The sequence below is a fragment of the Onychomys torridus genome, chromosome 13 (genome assembly GCF_903995425.1).
Source record: "Onychomys torridus chromosome 13, mOncTor1.1, whole genome shotgun sequence".
Lineage (NCBI taxonomy): Eukaryota > Metazoa > Chordata > Mammalia > Rodentia > Cricetidae > Onychomys > Onychomys torridus.
In genome coordinates this window covers 31,087,520-31,107,653 of record NC_050455.1, presented here as the reverse complement: position 1 = coordinate 31,107,653, position 20,134 = coordinate 31,087,520, and the positions used below count along the sequence as shown (strand labels likewise).

At 42.5% G+C, this 20,134-nt stretch overlaps 1 protein-coding gene across 2 annotated transcripts in view; it reads left to right on the top strand.

Annotated features, from left to right (window-relative positions):
* Prelid2 (PRELI domain containing 2) overlaps window positions 1-20,134 on the top strand; it is a 72,667-nt gene that overhangs the window by 9,197 nt on the left and 43,336 nt on the right. For both annotated transcript variants that reach the window (XM_036205061.1, XM_036205062.1), the window contains exons 2-4: window positions 4,275-4,332; window positions 6,899-6,972; window positions 9,238-9,398. In XM_036205061.1, the coding sequence (XP_036060954.1) occupies window positions 4,275-4,332; window positions 6,899-6,972; window positions 9,238-9,398 (293 nt within the window). The remainder of the gene's footprint in view (window positions 1-4,274; window positions 4,333-6,898; window positions 6,973-9,237; window positions 9,399-20,134) is intronic.

Below are 20,134 nucleotides of genomic sequence, written 5' to 3'. Positions count from 1 at the left end.
GCGGTGGCGGCGCATGCCTTTAATCCCAGCAGTTGGGAGGCAGAGCCAGGAGGATTTCTGTGAGTTTGAGGTCAGCCTGGTTTACAGGGTGAGATCCAGGACAGGCACCAAAACCTGTCTTGAAAAAAAAAAAAAAAAAAAAAAAAGAGAGAGAGAGAGAGATGGGGGGAAGATGTTGGTTACCCCATAATGGACTTGCTGCTGTTACAGTAGTAAGATCATCTTGCCAGGCAATTCAGCAAGACAGCTTTGCAGGGTCCAAAGCTGAGTAAGACAGCTGAGGACAGTTTCCCCACAGCTGTGTCATAGCACTGCCGACACTGTGAGGGCCAGTCATCAGGGAGGGAGCATTCAGCTCACCTCTAGCTTAATTTCCCAATGTCCTTAGACCAGAGCATGTGTTGTCTTCATCAGCAGGGTCTTCCCATCTAGTTCTAGTGGGCAGCCAACAGCAGTGGCAACCATTTGTGTTACTTTGGAGGCTCCCGAGGGCTATTGTAGGGAAGTAGCCCATCTCTGGAAATGGGATTTTCATTTAATAACCTATGGATTCTAGGAGTAGCTATATCTACCCATTCAATATACCTCCATTCAAATGGTTTCTAGCCTCTTTTTTTTTTTTTTCTTTGAGACAGGGTTTTTCTGGGTAACTTTGGTGCCCCATCTGGTCTCTTTTAATATGTAAAAAGGAAAATGAAAAGGGATGTTGACAATCTTAGAAGTATGTATTTTACCTTTGTTAGTGTTGCAGTAGACTTATATCTTAGGAAAGGAAAGGAGTTTCCCCGCTTATTCTATGAAGGAAGTAAAATCATAAAGAAGATAAAAAATAAAGCCAAATGTACCTTCAGAAATCTCCAGACTCACTGATAAAATACAGTGTACCTAATGTGTATACACATCCACTGAACCAGGCTCAAAAAAGACGAGGACTCTTTGGCAGAAACTGGGTCAACAGACCATGTTGCTTCCAGGAGTGTCTGGTATGGAGTGGGGATGGGCAGGCCCATCTCTGTTCGTGTGCAGGATTTACCCATGGGACTTTTAATAAGAAGAGTTCATATCGTAATACTCATTAGTATATTTCCTTGTTTGGAAGAGAACTAAATGAGATTGTGTGGAGCAGCCACTATATAACATGCTCAGAGTGGGCACAGTGTATGTTTGGATCTGGCTGGATCAGTTCCATAGTCATGTGGTGTTTGAATAGGTGTTCAGAAATTATGAGGCTGGAGGGATGGGCTCCTAGTATGAGCTCTGAGCAGCCTCTCCTCTCTTAATCCCTTAGATCAGGCTTTTCATATATTTCATGTGTAAGAATTAAAACATGGATATGTAGGTTACCACAAGATGGCATTCTATTATTTCAAGTAATGCCAGGTAGAGAGAGCCTTGGCTCAATACACTTTTAATTGCTGAAAAGCATTAAAATTCACACCATCCATGTCATGGTATTCAGCTGTTTCACACAAACCTCTGATTTCCTTTGCCATTCTTTTTGGAAACTTGAGGTTTATGTCTATTAACTCATGAAGGAAAACAACTTAGATTTTGCGAATGATATTCATTAGAGTGAACAGTTCATGGCCTCATGTTCAGCTATTAAAAGTTCCATTTTCCTACAGCTGTTTGCGAGGATTGTAAAATGAGTGACCCGTAAGTGTTTTCCACTGTCTCCCATGCTCTTCTACCTATCGCCCTGTTCTGTTTTCTCTTAAGCAGATCTGACATATTTATTTGCAGCTTTTGTTCATTTCTTCAAGTAATGTATGCATTTTATAAGAGGTTACATGGTTTTCATTTCACGACCATATCCTCATTGTCTGGAACGGTATTTGGCTATCTGTTTGTCTGTCTGTCTGTCTATCTATCTATCTATCTATCTATCTATCTATCTATCTATCTATCTATGGTAGTTTGAAAGAAAATGGCCCCCATAGCCTCATAGGGAGTGGCACTATTAGGAGGTATGGCTTTGTTGGAGTATGTATGTCACTAGGGGTGGGCTTTGAGGTCTCAGAAGCTCAAGCCAGGCACAGTCTTTTCCTGCTGCCTGTGGATCAAGATATAGAACTCTCAGCTCCTTTTCCAGCACCATTTCTGCCTGCATGCCATCATGCTTCCCACCATGACAATAATGGACTAAACCTCTGAGCTATAAGCCAGCTCCAATGAAATATTTTCCTTCATAAGAGTTGCTGTGGTCATGATGTCTCTTCATGGCACTAAAACTCAAACAAAGATAAGGATCAATCTATCTATCTATCTATCTATCTATCTATCTATCTATCTATCTACTTACCTACCTATCTCTCATCTTCCTACCTGTTTAATCATAAAAAAGATGAAGAGGGTTCTTATTATTTAAATGAATATACTTTTTCATTAGGTAAAATGAAAATTAAATGGAAGTGTGAAGTAGGGTAGTTTAACCTGTAAGAATTTCACTGGTAATTTAGTGATGTAATCAGCACTGAAAAAGTTTTATTACTGTGCCTGTCTGGTGATGCATTCCGTTTTCCTTCATAATTTAGTTTAGTTATCTTCCTACAATTACAACGTGACTTTAACATTTACTCGGAATGCATTTATGGATATGTAATGAACAAGCTGGAGTGCAGTAAAGGAAACAATTTCATTTTACATTAGTGTAAAAACGCTAATTCACACACCTGTCCTCATGGTTTAAGGAGCTGTGTGCAGGAACTCTCCTTTGTAGAGGAACAGAATCCGCTGTCCATCCTCATACCAGCATTGCTCTCCAGAGGGCTAAGCTTCATGGAAGTAGTCATTGTAATTTTGAGCCTTTCCATCAAGGGCTGAAAGAAGTGAATGCATGCACAAATGCCTCTTCATTCTGAATTTTAGTTCTTTGAGACCTGTACTGATAGAATTTTATATTTCATTTCTAAGGATTCAGGAGTCCTGAAGCTCAAGATCTCCAGGCAAAGGACTCCTCTCCCCACCTCAGCCTGGGCAGTGTACTTGGTTTCTGCTTAGTGTGTTAAGATGTCATTTGATCACATGATGAAGCTGGGGACCTAAGGAGGGGGCAGGAGATAGCCAAGAGCATCACTCTCTAGTTAGAAGCCACATTATCCTGTGGCTTTGAGAGATTCATATCCTTTCTCTCCCCCAACATCTGAGTAATGGAAAGGTTGGGTTAGAGTACCTCAGAGGTGACTTCACAATGGATGTGGAGGTAGCCAGGCAATATCCGGGGTAAGTTACATTATCCCAGGTGCAGTAATTATTAACGATTTGAACAGGGTATTTAGTTTTTTCAAGCCTCATCTTCCATATAGGAAACAGAAAAAAAAATAACTCCATGGTATGCTTTTGAGAAGACTATATATGCTTTTTAACAGACTATATATGTAAATTGAGTAGGTTAAAAGTGGTAGTTGTTAGCAACATTGGTGTATCTAAATTGTCTTCCAGGGCAATTTAATAAAGGAAATAAATTATTTATTGAATACCTTCTGTGTGCCTGACATCCTATCCTTTTATTATTATTTGCCTGAGGTACTAACACAGTCACTAGACCATGGTCCAGGGTAGTAGCAAAGGAATTCCCTCTGTTTTGGACTGGCCTATTCAATTCCTGAATCAATCCAATCTTCATCCAGTTCCTACTTTTGAAAACTGGGGTAATATTATCTAACTCCTTCACAATGGAATAGCTATTAGAGTTCGACATGATGGTATAATTAAGGCGGTTAGCACAGGTCTGGCTCCAAGAACATTCTGGGTTGATGTTAGCCCTGTCCATCACTATTATTATTATTGTTGTTGTTGTTATTATTATTATTTATTTCAACCTCATTCTCATCTCTGCTTAGGGCTTAGATAGGATCTAAAGGTTTTCCCGGGGACAGGGGGATGGCTCATTGACTAAGAGCACTTGTTGCTCTTGTTGGACCTGGATTCAATTCCCAGCACTGATGTGGTGGTTCATAATCATCTGTAACTCTAGTTCTTGGGGGTTCTGTTGCCCTCTGATCCTCTCTTTGGCACCAAGCACTCACATGGTACACATACATATGTGGGCAACCCCTACCCCCAAATTAAATAAATTGCCCCTGGATTTCATGAAAGCCTGCCTCACTTGTTTGAGTCCAAATGGTAAAACTAAGATCCTTGATTTAAAACTGGATTTTACATAGACGTTTCTTGGAAGATGTTTATTGGTCCTACAGGTACCTGTCATTTCTATCAGCTAATTCATGTTGGCAAAAAAGAATGCTAACTTTTCTTTATGTGTTTTCATTTAGTATCCCAACCCCATGGATAAAAATGTCATCTCTGTAAAAACTGTGGAAGAAAAGAAAGGTAAGTTCTCTGAATATGCCCACACTTTAGTTAGGCTCCTTAAGTATATACTGACTTTGTAAAGGATGTATTTGTGTGTGTGTGTGTGTGTGTGTGTGTGTGTGTGTGTGTGTGTGTGTGTGTCTGTGTGTGTGTGTGTCTGTGTGCATATCTATCACATCTATCTATTACAGGGCTCTTGTCACTTTCTAAATTATAGTTGATGGTAAGACTGAGGCTAGGCATAATTGTGCAGGTGACATGTTGAAGTACTTAATGTGTGCCAACATCTTACTTTGATTAGCTCGTTCAACTTTTAGAATAATGTTTGGGGTAGGAATTAAGATTATTCCCATTTAATGCAGGGTAGTAAAGCACAGAGAGACTGACCTGCCCAAGCTCATTTGGCTGTATCTCTGTCACATGTCAATTTTTAGATGGCAAAACATTTGCAGATAGCACACAGATGAAGCCAGGCATTGTGCGGCTCATGTCTGTAATCCCAGCCATTGAATGGTGGAGGTTGGAGAATCAGGAAGGAATTCAAGGCTAGCCCGAACTATTAAGAAATAGCAGATAGATGTGACATTGATGTAAATCTAAGCTAAGCAATTTACAGCAATGAAACATTGTAAACCATACTGTAGTTTGGCAAATGATGGCTCATGCTGGGTGTTTTTGTAAGCAAGGTTTTGCTGCACATTAGCCACTCCCTCTGTTTGGATGTTATCGATGGCTGCTTTATCTGAGTTATAGCAAGAGCTGAGTATTTGCAAAAGAGACCATATGTCCCACAAATCTAAATTTTATACACCATGACCCCTTTCAGAAAATGATGACTGCTCCACCTCGGGGGTCTTTGCTGTTCTCTGCATTCCCTTCTTCAGGGGAAGCATTGTCACTGTTAGTGTTGGGACTTGAGGTGTGGGCAGTGCTGGGAGCTCTGATGATGTGCACACTTGATGCACAAGCCTGTGGAGACATCCAGAGCCTGGCCCAGCATGCTCTTCGGCCTTAGAAACCATGGGTGTTGCTGTTGGTGATGTGGCTGCAGCTTCCCCTGCGTAAACATGAAACTGTCAATTATGGGGCTGCTTTCTGCATACCTGTGGCTGTAGAAACAGATTGTAAAAGCTTTTTCTCATGGACCTGTATGTAGTATGGGACAAGCTTGCTTTCTAGCCTGAGACAAACCTGATTTTGAGTCCTGGTTCTGTTACTTCCCTCATGACCTAACTTTTAAAAGGCTGGAAGTCGTTATCCGTCAAATGGTAAACAATCGTGTTAATTTCAGGATGTCATCTTTGCCTCCATTTTTTTTTCTGCTATTTAATCCTGGCTGACCTGAAACATGCTGTGCTCACCAGGCTAGCCTAGAACTCACAGAGAGCCACCTGTCTCTGCCTGCCAGGAACTGGGATTAAATGCATGTGCCACCATGCCCAGAAGGGACTCCATTTTTTTTTTTTTTTTTTTTTTTTTCAAGACAGGGTTTCTCTGTGTAGCTTTGCGCCTTTCCTGGATCTCGCTCTGTAGACCAGTCTGGCCTTGAACTCACAGAGATCCGCCTGCCTCTGTCTCCCAAGTGCTGGGATTAAAGACGTGCACCACCACCGCCCAGCGGGACTCCATTTTTAATATATGTGTTGCTCACGTTGTCTGAGATTGCCAAAGGGCTGCTAGGGGTAGAGCATTTGTTTCCTGACTACAGGTTCCTGGTGGCCATAGTGTTTGCAACAGGGGTTAGGATAGCTGTAGTCAGAGCAATGAGAAAACTTGCCTTGTGTCTGAGCCTGAGTAAGCCATTGAGAAATGACAGCACCTCACCCTTTGTCTTTTTTTCTGTTTCCTCTCATCTAATTTACACTTGTTGCTATTGTTATTGTTAGTTTTAACTTTCCTCCAGGAAGGCTCTGGTCAGAGGGGTTTCATTCCTCTATGAATGTGACTCGTGTAGTTATTTAGTTACAGGCTTAAGTGATACAGTCAAACCTTTGTGTGACAGTGTGGTCCAGGAGGTGGTGGAATCCGTTACCATCTTCTTGTTATGGAGCAGGTGGCCAAGGGCCACTGCTACTAGATGCTTGACACTGATCGCCCGGAGTGGTGGCCTGTTTGTGATTCATTTTCTCAGTGTTAGCACTGTGTTTGAGGCTGTTTTTCAGTTATCTCTCGAGCATTTGTGATTTGGCTTAGAAAACTGATCAGAAAAGGAGAATTGTTTTCTAAAAAAATTTATTTTATTTCATATTTTGTTTATGTGTATGTCTGTGGGGTATGTGTGCCTAGGTGTAGGTGTCTGAGGAAACCAGATGTGTTGGATTCCTTGGAGGTGGAGTTCTAGGCAGGTATGAGTTGCTTGAGGTAGGTGCTAGGAACCAAACTTATTTACTTTTTACAAGAGAGGTAAGCACTCTTAACCACCGAGTCATCTCCAGCCCCCGGAAAACTTAATTTTGTGTTAAACCTTATCTATAAGAATTCTACATATTGAAAATTGAAGTTGAGTTAAAAAGCTCTATGGACTCTTAGATAAGAATACGCTTTTCCCTAATTATTTTTTGGCTATGAAATTTTCTTTTTCTAGATGAATCAACAGGACTCATCTATAGAAAGAGGATTGCTATCTGTCAGAATGTGGTTCCAGAAATTTTAAGAAAGGTAAATTCATTTCAGAGTTTAATCACAGTGGGTACGAAATTGAGGAGTTTTAATAGTCATAGAAAAAGACAGCATTTTCTGATCTAAAGGAGTGTCAGAATTTCCCACTTCCCCAGTCCCATCGTTTTGTAGGGGAAATATTTCTTCCATGCTCATCCCAGTTTTGGCAGGTACTGCTGGAGTGTCTCATCTCTGTCCTTTCTGAGAAGGGCTCTTCGTGGATGTGGGGAGAGTTGATGTTTATTTTGTGGGCACTTTTGGCATTTTGAACAAAGTGTTGTCTTTCCTCGTCTGTCCATGGTTAGCAATAGATAAGAACAATTAGAAGTGAGAAGATGATATTAATGTCATATTTGGTTAGGAAGTCCACACTTCTGTTTGCAATGCGCTGTCAGAAGTAACAGCTGTCTCTGAAAGCTATGCAAGCCTTTTGGTGTGTATTTCTGTAAAATAAGGTCACTGGCGCTGGAATCTTCATGATAGAAAATTGTTTTCTCTCTTTGAAACCCTTAAGCACTCTGATGATTCTGTGTTGGATGGAGGTAAGTTGAAAACATCATTTGCATGGCTTGAACCATACACGGATTTTCTTCTTCAGAGAGGGCCCCACTCCATAGCCTTGGGACTTAGGGTATAGCCCAGGCTGGCCTAATCCTCCTACATTGCCATCTAAGTTCTGAAATAACATGTGTGTACCACCATGCCTAGCTGTAGAAGTATTAAAAAATGGTTTCTATTTATTCTGAAAATTTCATATATATATATATATATGTCTTGATCTTATCTATTCCCTCCCCCTCCAATTCCCTTTGGAATCTCCCTCCCAACTTCATGTTCTCCTATTTTTATTCTAGTATTACTATTTTTAAAATATATTTATTTATGATGCAAACAGAAGAGGGCGCCAGATCTCAATACAGATGGTTGTGAGCCACCATGTGGTTATCCGGAATTGAACTCAGGACCTCTGGAAGAGCAATCAGTGCTCTTAACCTCTTGAGCCATCTCTCCAGCCCCCATATTACTGTTTTTAAATCGTTGAGTATAGTTAGTGTTGCCCACATCTGCTTGGGTTTGTAGTCTTCTACTGGGGCATGGGTGCCCCTCCAAAGAAAAGCAGCTCTCCCTCCTTTAGCAGACTTCAACTGCAGCAACTCCTCAGCTAAGCCCTCCCTGTCTGTGCTGTCTGGCTGGATTTTTAACTGGCTTGCTCTTAGGCAGGTCTTATGCAGGTAAGCACAGCTCTTGTGAGTTCATGGGTGCAACCACCGTGCCATGTCCATAAGATAGCCTTCTACAGCACCCCTCTCCTACATTCCCTCTTTCCTCTCTTCCACCAGGTTCCCTGAACCTGGAGGTGTTTGGTAGAGATGTCCCATCGATGGCTGAGCACCTGCTGTCTTTTATTCTCAGTCCTTGAAACAGTTAAGAAGCCCTTCATTCACAATGTAGGATTTTTGATGGGGGACTTTTAACACATAAGAGGAGAGCGTCTTGACAGGCACTTGAAAAATGCCTCAGAAGAGATTCCCTGTGTGATACCGAATGAATCCGGGCACTAAGCATTAGCTTGCAGATTAAATTGCTGTGCTTATGCTAGGAAAAATGGCAGCTCCCATCCGTTCCTCATTGTGGGTTAAAACAGTTATTCCCTTAGTGGAAAGAAAGCTAGAACCACGAAGAAGATGAACCTCTTTTGACTTGCAGATAGTGACAAATTATCACTGGCTTTTCCAGAGTTCATAGCTGCCTTTGCCCTATATACGCACTTTGAATCTATTATTTAAAAAGGCATTCAAGTTCGTCTTGGATCTCAATTCTTAAATAATTTAAGGCTCTGACTTGTACAATTCTGCCTTTGTAGCTTCCCTTGTCCTCTCCACCTGGGAAAGCATCGATTTCTAGGGACTGAACAGAGATTACAAGTAGGAAAATATTTCTCTTGATACTGCCCTGCATGGGAGCGTGTAGGTGGGCCTGATGAGAATCCATCAACGCAAGAAGGCCTGCCCCAGAGGAGACATGAGGCAGCTGATAATTTGTTTAGTGGCCTACATCAATTCTGAGCCATTTGCAAGTCCTGGGCGGCATGTAGCGAGGCCACAGTGTGTCTGATTATCAGAGACTTGAGGGGTGTTGCTGAAGTGCCATCTCTACAGCAGGACCACTTGTCCCTTTTGTTATCTAAGACTGAGATCTACCAGGCAGTCTTCATGTAGCTTGCTCTTCCTACACTGAGAACGCTGTCCTCTCTCTGTTGGACAGGTGAGTATTTTAAAGGTACCTCATGTCCACCTAGAAGAGGAATCGTGGCTCAGTCTTCAGGAAAGGAACATGGCTATACGGAGTCACTGCCTCACGTGGACACAGTACGCATCCCTGAGGGAAGAGTCTGTCTTCCGGGAAAGTGTGGAAAATCCAAATTGGTAAGATCACCTCTGTGTGAGTGTGTGTGTGTGTGTGTGTGTTGGGTGTGGGGATCCATACACAGCACATGATTTCATACTTATGGTCTATGACACATATTTCACATTATTTTTAATCATGTAAGTAATAGATGAATATGTTTTCTTTTGGAGAAAATATGACAGAACTCCAAGTGCCCTCCAAATCCTGGTATTTTCTTACTCTCGCCAAAGGCAGTGAATGTCACCAATTTGTTGAATATTCTTTTTGGACTTTTAAAGTCAATCCAGGTATTCAACAGTTTAAATAAGGAAAATATTTTGTTTGATGTTTTCATGCATGTGACCCTGCCAGTGGGCCTGCCTAGCACCTGTCAATTCCAGTAGACTTAAGGAGGTGCTTCTCCACAGGCTCATCCAACCTGCTTAGTTTGTAAGTCTTTTTTACACGCATGATTTTTATGTCATCCAAGTTTTGTACATATCTTTTATGTTTACTAGACTGCTTCTGAGCTTTGCCTATCTGATACACATAGAGCTAGATTATTTCTCTGCATGCGATTCAACTTTACTACATTTTATTTAGCTACTTCCACAACCATAGATATTCCGATGGTCACTAGTTTCTCTTTGTTGTAAAGGAGAATAGCATATCCTCTGAATATGACTCTTACATGGTATGTGTTTCACTCAGTGAAAATTTTCAGTGTTGAATTTGTTGCAAGATTATCTATAAACAATCAAATTTACCTTTCCTAGCACACAGCAGCGGCACAACTGTACATATGATACATATGTACACAGTTACTGCCTAACCCTGCAGGTATACTAAATCCTCCTGAAATGTGTGACTGTAAGTGGATTCTGTGGTATGAAGAGGGCTCACAGATAAGCACTGGAGAAACCTGGAGTGTTAATCGAGCTGGGTTGTCTCCTCAATGGAGTGAATGATTATCTGCTTTCCATCCAGAAGGTTGAGAGTGGATCTTGTTAATAACCTGGTGACATTTGGTGACCTACCTGTAGGGACATACCTCACCCAAATGCCCCAGGATGTTTATTGCAGACTCTCCCTCCCTTGACCTTTATCTTTATCTTTGTTTCTCAGTCAATAGAACCCATCCTCAAGGGGGGAATGTCACATGTAGTTTATAGTCTGCCGACCTCTGTGCTAGCTTGGTCAGAGACCACACCAGATCCTAGGCCCTTAAGCAATCATTCATGGTGGAGGTCATGCATATTTTGCAAAAGAGTTTCTGTGTAGTCACATCTTAAGATTTATTGACCACATGGGATTGGGATAATTGTTACCAGGAAACTTTTTTCCAAAATTGTACTAGACTTACATGTGTCTAAATAAACTGGCCAAGTGTCAGGCTTCAGAAGTTTGAATCGGTGTTGGCTGACGATGTTGAGCTGAACCAAATTTCCTTTTTCACCTCATGCTGATGTTTCCCTGTGTCTGTGAAGCTTACAGGGATCCCCACAGTGTATGCCTTATGTGCTAGTTTTATAGCACTAGCACTGTGGGCTGGTTTTCAGGACATGCACAATTTGAGTTCCAGGAAATCTTAGTTTGAGATGCTGTAATTAGATACCACAGTCTTGTCTGCTCAAGCAATACCTGTGAATTTCTCATGGCTCTGGAGGCTGGGAAGACCATTCTGTGGGCACTGGCAGATCTGGTGTCTGTGAGCCTTCTTCTAGCCTGTCTCCTGTTAAACCCGATGGTGGAGAACATGTGATCTGCTCTCCTTCTCCATGGAAGGATTCCATGGCTGAGTTCTACATTCACGGAATCATGTAAACTTGGCTTATTTCCCAAAGGCCAGTGTCCTAATTCCTTCCCACTGTGGGTTAAGGTTTCAACACACAGGCTGCAGGCATCTGGGTAGTACACAGCTTGTCTCCTGTGCATGAGACCTTCCATCCCTAGCACCAAAAATACAGTGCAATTCAATTCAATAAAATAAAAAATGGCAACATATAAATTTGGGGATACAATAGACACATGGTTCATAACACAGATTCTGGAGTGTTGTCTTCCACTGTGAACATACAAGTTTACACTCCATAACAGCACTCAGCAGAGTTTATTTCCCTACAACATGGCCTGTAGTTAATTAACACAGTTTAATTTTTGTAAGTATAATGGGTGAGAAACAATCAATTGTAGCATGAATTGTTAGAAGGTCTTATTAATAAAAATAAATCCGGAGCCAGGTATTGGGGTGAACGCTGAAAGATCAGAGAAACAGAACCAGCCACAGCTAACCTCACCTCGCCAATTCCTCAGCTGATCTCGATTCCTCAGACTGGAAACCTCTGAGTCCTCATCCAGATGGATCTCAGCTGAACTGCTGCTCAAAAGCCTAAAGGCTTAACATACTTTAGTTCCTGGTTTTCATGCCTTATATACCTTTCTGCTTCCTGCCATCACTTCCTAGCTTAAAGGTGTGTGTCACCCTGCCCACCTGTTTCCAGTTTGGCTTTGAACTCACAGAGATCTGGATGGATTTTTGCTTCCACTATGATTAAAGGTGTGGGTACCACCATTTTCTGGCCTCTATGCCTATCTAGTGGCTGTTCTGTTCTCTGACCCCAGATAAGTTTATTAAGGTGCACAATATATTGGGTAACACAATACCACCACAAGCAATTCCTTGAAAACAGATTTAAAAGAAGGATTTTTATATTTCTATGTATATGGCGCTTTGCCTGCATGTATATATATGCACTACATATGTGCCTCATGCCTGCAAAGGCCAGAAGAAGACACTGGATTCCCTGGAAGTGGAGTTATAGATGTGTGTTTGCTGCTGTGGGTGCTGGGAACCAAACCCAGTCCTCTGCGGGAGCAGCAAGTGCTTCTTAACTGCTGAGCCCTCTCTCCAGTCTCTTGTTTTTGAGACAAGTATCTCACTATTCACTCCTGGGCTCCCGCCATCCTCCTGCCTCAGCTTCTTTGGTGTCTGTCATCTTTTTTAGCACCCAAAGATAGATTTTGAAACAAAATAAAACATCACAAGCACTAAATATTAATGACAACCATTATGGTGAATAATGTGATTTCAGAAGATAATTTACTGTGTTTTATTATGACTGTTCTGTGTGGCCTGAAAAATTTTATTATATAGCTACAGTTTTAATGAAAATAATAAAACCTTCAAATAACTGATTGTCCCAATGTAAAAGCCATTCTTAGGGCCCAGGCCTTTTTCATATCATTCCGTCCTGCACAGCTCTGCCCACACATCCATGATGCTAAGAAGTTTCAACAGCCTCCCGAATCCATAGTTTTTGCTTGGCTGATGCCCAGAGCTGACATGGGACATAGATGGCTGGGATTAAAAGCTGGGGCCAGGGAACAGAGCTCTGTTGTTGGCATGCAGATGGCGTAAAAGGATGGCATTGTCTGGTGCATGCAAAGTAAGGCTTTCATTTCATCCTCTTTATTTTAGTACTTTTTTTTTGTTCGTGTTATTTGGTATTATATTTGGGCTATTGGATAGTCTTAAAAGTTGTCTGTGTTAGTTAAATTACAAGTTGCCAAGATAATCCAGGAAACTTTTCACTTTATGTTTTTTTTAAAAAATATTAGGTGAAAAGAATAATTCTTATTATGAGGAAAAGGTGCATGACTATGACTCTGGTAACTAATATTAATTCTGGGAAACAAATCGCATGAACTCGAGATCATGCTTGTTTGCATACTTCTTACATATTGTTTACATTCTACTGTTCTTAGTCCATTCTAACTTGACTCTTAGGTTCCTGAACTTGTAGTTATTGCAATGTTATGGTGGAAATCTCTGCAACTGCATGTTTCATCACGTATTTAATTACTTTTTTGGAGACAGGGTCTCATGTTACCAATGCTGGTCTTTTGCACCAGTTTTAATTACATTTATTAGGTCTGAGTTCTTCCTTTGTAACTAAAATTTTTTGATGTCTATTCTGTGTATATGTGTTCTCGAGCGCATGTGTGCTATGACTTGTATGTGGAGGTCAGAGGACACCTTGTAGGAACTAGTTCTCACCTTCTACTGTGTGGGTTCTGGAGGTTGAACTTAGAGTGTCAGGCCTGGCAGAGTAATTTTACCTGCTGAGGCAACTCTCTGGCCCTTTAAAAAATAATTTTAAAAAATTTAATTCATTGACAGTTTCATATGTGTATAATAATGAATTTTGGTAATTTTCACCTACCGTTGCCAACTCTCATTCTGCTTTCTTTCCTGCTGAAACTATTCTTCCTGATAAGTCCCCTTCTACTTTCATGGTGTGTGTGTGTGTGTGTGTGTGTGTGTGTGTGTGTGTGTGTGCGCGCGCGCACTGAATTTAATTAGGATTATTTTCATGACCATAGGATGGCAATCAGTGACAACAGCACTGAGGAATGTGTCTTCCTTGTCTGGTGTCCATTTTCTGTCAGTGGTTCCTTTGGGAGGGGTGGGACCTCACGGACCCCTCCCCTTATCCATGGTTGAATGTTAAGACCCATAGCTGCTGTGAGTCCTTGAGTACATCCACTTAGTTTTGAGTAACTTAATTTGTTCTTTTTTCCTTTATAATAGACTTTTTTTCTTTTTTGGTCTTTTGAGACAGGGGTTTCTCTGTAGCTTTGGAGCCTGTCCTGGAACTCACTCTGTAGACCAGGCTGGCCTCGAACTCACAGAGATCCACCTGGCTCTGCCTCCCGAGTGCTGGGATTAAAGGCGTGTGCCACCACCGCCTGGCTATAATAGACTTTTATTATACTGTTGTAGACCATGGTAGATGTAGAGTGGCTTTGGTTTTAGTAGTTGACATTTTACCTAAGTAATGCTGTTCTAGATGACAGTTGTCGTCCTGAGGAGTTTGCCTTCTGCCTCTCACCCCACAACTGTATTCTTGTGGCAAATTAATCTGTACCTTCAGTTTCCCCTTGGTGGAGTTTTAGCTTTTGAGTGAGGCGATGATCCTTCTACATTTGGTATAGCATCTCAGCGCCTGATATCTGAACTTTCCCACGTCCTACACTCCATCCTGTGCTCTGATGGCATAAGACCTCACATCTGACTTTAAAATGCCCAGCTGAATATATGCCAAGAGTGTTGAAGGTTTTTTTGTTTTTGTTTTTTTTAAATAAAACTTTCAATGAAACCACTTCTAGAACAGAGTACAAAAGACATTGAAAGCACACATGAAATTTTACAAACAGATTAAATTAATGGGTTGAACAGTCTGGTTTCATGGTTTTATGGAGGATCCCCAGGTGAATATTACTCATTCTAATAAATAGGTATGTTACCTTTGAAGTTTTCAGTTTTAGATTCTTGGCTGAAAGAGCCAAGTTTCAAGTAATTATCGAACAAATCACAAATAGTATGATTTATATCTTTCAAGAGATATTTGTTGGGCAGTTTGTTTGTATATCTGTCTCCTTCTGGAATTTTTTTTAATGTTTGTTTCAGCAGCAGATGTAGCAGTTGGGTGACTTCTGTGAGATTTTAAGGCTGGCACTGCCCTCTTTTGATCGATTTCCAGGCTCATGGTTCCCCAAGTATTAGCATCCTCTGGCTCTATTCACTTAGTTGGCAATTATTTCTAAGATTCAGTCTGTTGCTGCAGGACTTGAGGGTGCTGTTACCTTACAGCCTGAGTGAGTGTTCCTGCACTCAACTGCAGACACTACTTCCTCTGCTCGTATTGACCTTGACTTCCAGGACACCAGAGGGTGATCTAACAATTAGCAGAGTTCATCACCACTTACGACAGCTGAGCCACAGGGCCCCTTCTGTTCAAACTCAACATCTGGGTAGAGCCCTATTTGGGCTCAGAATGACTGCCCTCATAAAGGACCCCATTTGCCTTCTGAGGTTTGTGTTCACATTGTCAGGGTCTGTTCTGATTTCCTCACCTGTATTGGGGGGGGGGGGGGTTTGCCCTGACGTCATGGTTTTCTGTAACCCAGAGTCAAGCACAGTGTATGCCACACAGAAGGTGCTCCTGGCCCTTTGACAAATGAATGATTAATGTTAATGGGATTCAGGTAGTACATCTGGTCCAAATTAGGAGTGGTGGAAGGGAGGGGAAAGAGATGTTACTGGGCAGAGGGTAGGTAGAACTTGGGAAGCTCTGATGGGATCGAGGAAGGAGTCTTGTGCACTGATATGGGAAGCTCTCATTGATGTGCTCGGTCACCTGTGTGCTCTTTGCTCTGGGACATATTGGCTTGAGCTCCTTCACACAGTGATGCGCAGATTTAGTAAGATCCTAAGGGGGACTGCTCTACACTTGGGGGGTATAAACATGGAGTAAGTGAAATTTGTTGTCACTAATGGTGAGTAAATGTTTCTGATGTTGGGGGACTCTTAAAAGGCACTATGTTTGAAAAGTGGAGAAAGCTATTTGATTGAATAACTGAGATGGAAAGAATGATTTTTAGCCAAGAGAACATTCTGTGGCACTCACAAGTGAAAGCTTTTGAAATATCTTAGTGGACATCATTGGTACTTTTAGTCCTCCATAGTACTCCAAGGTTCAGAGGGGAATTAAGAAGTATAAATGTGTTGCAGTGGGTCTAGATTTGTAAAGGCTCCAGGTGAATCTGCCCAGTAGCTTTGGAAACTTTGATAACCAGCCAGTGTCCTATGGCACCACTGATAAGCAGATACAGAGCCAGCACCTCTTTAGAACTCCATCCCCATTTTGCAAAGTTCAAGTTAATCTTGTAAAGTGTGACAAGTTGATAATCTTCTCCAGCAAACAGCAAACATTTCCCAGCGAAAACATCCCACTAAAAAGCATAGGAAACTCTCAGTAGCCTCTTAAACGTATGTGAGAGGAATGGTTGATGAAGGGAAGGGGTAAAGAGGTGAGACTCCAGTGAGTCTGATGCATGAAAAAATGTGTGGTATTGTCTGCTCTTAGGGAGCACACACCATGGGGGCATCTCTTTCTTTGTGGTCGTTATGCATCTCTCTACAATAAGTTAAATACTCAGAATATTAAAATGATAATGTCTTATCAGCCAGGTAGCGATGTAGTGCAGAACTCACAGACCCCAAGACCATCAAGAGGAGCACGGTGATTCAGATGTGCCTCTGCTGTCAGGAGGTTCATCAGCCTGGAAGCCTGATTATCATCAGAGCTGGGCTGTATTTTGTCACTGTGATGGCATACCGGAGGAAAAACCCGACGTAACCGAACCACCATTTCTTTCGTCTTACCATTTCAGAGAGTCCAGGGCATGGCCATCTGGTCCTATGGCCTTCAGTCACGCTTGTGGCAGGGTGTGGACATTATGGAGGAAGGGCATGGAAGAGAAAAGCCTCTTGCTTCACAGTAGCCAGGAAGGAGGAGTAGAAAGGAGGGGGTAGGGGGTGGGGGTGGAGGAAGAGGAAAGAGAGAGAGAGAGAAAGAGAGAGAGAGAGAGAGAGAGAGAGAGAGAGAGAGAGAGAGAGAATGAGTCTTAGCTATAGTCTTCGAGGTCCCCATGTCCTGTTTCCTCCTTTCTATCTGCCTCCCAATCACCCATTCAGTTATGGATCAAGGGATCAATCCATTCATTAGCTCAAACTTGCCATGGTGCAATCATTCCCAAAACGCTCCACCTCTATATATTGTATTGGGGATCAAGCCTTTTACAAATGAGCCTTGTGGGGATGTTCTGTAACCAGCCCAATGCAAGGGTATGCTGGTTAGTTTTTTTTGACAACTTGAAGAGCAAACTTCAATTGAGAAAATGCCCCCTTCAGTTTGGCCCATAGTTAGTTTGTAGGGACATTTTCTTGATTAATGATTGATGTAAGAGGGCCCAGCCCACTGTGGGTGGTGCCATCCCCTGAGCAGGTGGTTCCTGGATCTGAGAGAGTGCATGTCCTATAGAACACCTTATACAGATGTCCTTAATTCAACCTTGGGACAATTCAAGTAGCAGATATCAATCTCATTTTACAGAGGAGACAAAGTTTCAGAAAGCTTCAGGGATTTATTTATGTGATGCGAGTGTAAGGTTAGATGAGGATCCAACAGGTCTGATTTCAGGAGAGGCCTCATTAACCCCTGTCCTGAAGCTGTGCCTGTCTGTCTGTCCAGTAGACATAGCCTGTATTGCTTGCTTATGTTACATTTTAATTTATATCACATTTGTAAATACAACTTTAGTAGGTACTCAAAGTGCTGAAAACTTTGCATTTGAGGGCTCTGTGGATTGCGTGGGTTCTCCAGGGATCATGGTTACAGAAATCGGTTTTGCCAAATAGCATGGGAGGCCACATGATCTGGTGTGATGGGTACAAGACAGCCGGGGGTGTCTCTGCAGCAGGGTTAGATTCATGGTGACCCGGGGACTGAGCATGCTGACTGGAAGACCCTCATCTCCTTTGGTCACTCCTCTTTTTGTGTGCTTATAGAGGGCCCTAAACTCTGATTGGATCTGAAATGTCACCACATCATGACACCAGTGGAACATTTTCCCCTCACTTCAAAGGCACTTTAATTAAATTTCCATCATGAAGATAATTAGACAAGATTTGCCACACCTAGCCAGCCAGTATTCCAGGCCAGGATCTCATTAGGAAACTTGGCTTTTCTGGAAACTGCCCTTTTGAGCTTTCCAAGTTGGTGGCCCCCGTGCTCTGGGGATTAGTTTCATCCACATTTTCCCTGGATTTTTATTTCCCCAAATTTAGAAGACAAAAGCTCAGGCAAAATAGGAGTCTTGGAAGCTCAAGCAAAATAGGAGTCTTGGTTGTTTAGACTGCTGTTAATTTTCAGAGTGCCTATATTTGGGCTGTGTGTTCTTTTTCATGATTCTGGTATGTGGTATGTTGAATGATGTCTGTGTACGAACAAAAAGCAACTCAGATCCTGGTACTGCCTACGCTAGCCAGCCTCATTCACACACTTGGCCGTTGGCTTGTCTCTCAGCTGGTGAAGGCTGCCCTCTACTGACCTTAGCAGATGGACAATTTCCTTGACACAATAACCTCCAAATACGTCTCCTTTCCTACCTTTCTTCTGGCCCTCCCCTCTTTCCTTCCCTTCCTAATGCATTTTAGTGATTTCTTACCCCATATTAGCTATTGTGATTGGAATTGTGACTATAATGGAGAAAAAAGAGATACTCCTACTTAGAAAAATGTTTGGTAGTCTCTAGTCAGATATTTGACAGCAAGTGATAAGTCAGTATATGAGCATTCTGGCTTTATGTGCCCCACCTCCATAAACAGGCAGTGAGGTGATCACTGATTTTGGGTAGGGTGGAGTAGGGAATTTCGATTCTAGAGACGAGGATGTAAAAAGAGAAAGGGGCCAGGTGGTGGTGGTAGTGGCGCACGCCTTTAATCCCAGCACTCAGGAGGCAGAGCCAGAGCCAGGTGGATCTCTGTGAGTTCGAGGCCAGCCTGGGCTACCAAGTGAGTTCCAGGAAAAGGCGCAAAGCTACACAGAGAAACCCTGTCTCGAACCCCCCCCCCCCCCAGAGAGAGAGAGAGAGAGAGAGAGAGAGAGAGAGAGAGAAAGAGAGAGAGAGAGATGTGAGAAAATCTGCCAGCAGCGGTAATAAGGGAGAGAGAAAGGCATGGCTGACTGAGAGTCAGTTGACATAAACTGAACATAACCAGAGACTGACTGACGAGATATTGGAGCTGTAACACTTGCGGCTGATGATCTTCTGGACTAGTGTCAGTAAGTGGGGCAGAGAAAGGGGAAGGCTTTGAGGTTGTGGGTGACAGATCTGCATGAGATCAACCCTTCTGCCCTTGGGTAAGTTATTCAACATCTCTTTACTACAGTTTCTTCTTATTTACATGGAGAAACTAATTTACAAAGCATATCGGCCTCTGAGGACGTGTTGTCTGGGGTGTGATGTACACTGTCACCGTAGAGAGTTTTGAGTGTGACTGAGAGTGTGAAAAATGTGTGTAAAGATGAGTGTGATACAGTCATCTGTAGGCTTAATAGAGAGGGAGACAGGAGGAAAACCTGAATCTCCCTGCATGCTTCTTGACATAAACACCACCCACTTCACGTGCGGGGTAGGGAAGAAGAACCAACCTTTCAGAGTGTAGGATATGGAGAGCCACAGGGTAACTAAACGAAGGGCTAGCCCATGCTAGCTGCACCTTTGCTGAAAATGGTTCTCGGTTGCACAGAACGTATTCAGAATGTTTTATTCTATGGAAAGGATAGTCATGGCTTTACTATTAATTTTATGTGATTGTCAAAGTAATGCATGTAAGATTTGCTAACCACAGGAGAGTATGATAAATAAGCAGCGTCTCTAATCCTAATGCTCCCAGATTCTGTTAGTTAACATTACATCTCAGTCAGTTTGTCCATCTTTTTGTTTCTCCTCCTCCTCCTCCTCCTCCTCCTCCTCCTCCTCCTCCTCCTTCTTTCCTGAGACAAGGTTTCTCTGTGTAGCTTTGTGCCTGTCCTGGATCTCGCTCTGTAGACCAGGCTGGCCTCAAACTCACAAATATCCACCTGTCTCTTTCTCCTGAGTGCTGGGATTAAAGGCATGTGCCGGTGCCGCCGCCGCCGCCGCCGCCGCCGCCGCCGCCACCACCACAACCACTACTACCCGGCTTGTTTCTTCTTTTAAAATGTATTTATTGTGTATGGGTCTTTTGCTTGCATGTATGTCTGTGCACCACATACATGCAATGCCTGTGGAGGCCAGGAGACAGCATTTTGCAACCCCTGGGACTAGAGTTATAGAATGTTGTGAGCTGCCATGTGAGTGCTGGGAATCGAACCCAGGTCCTCTG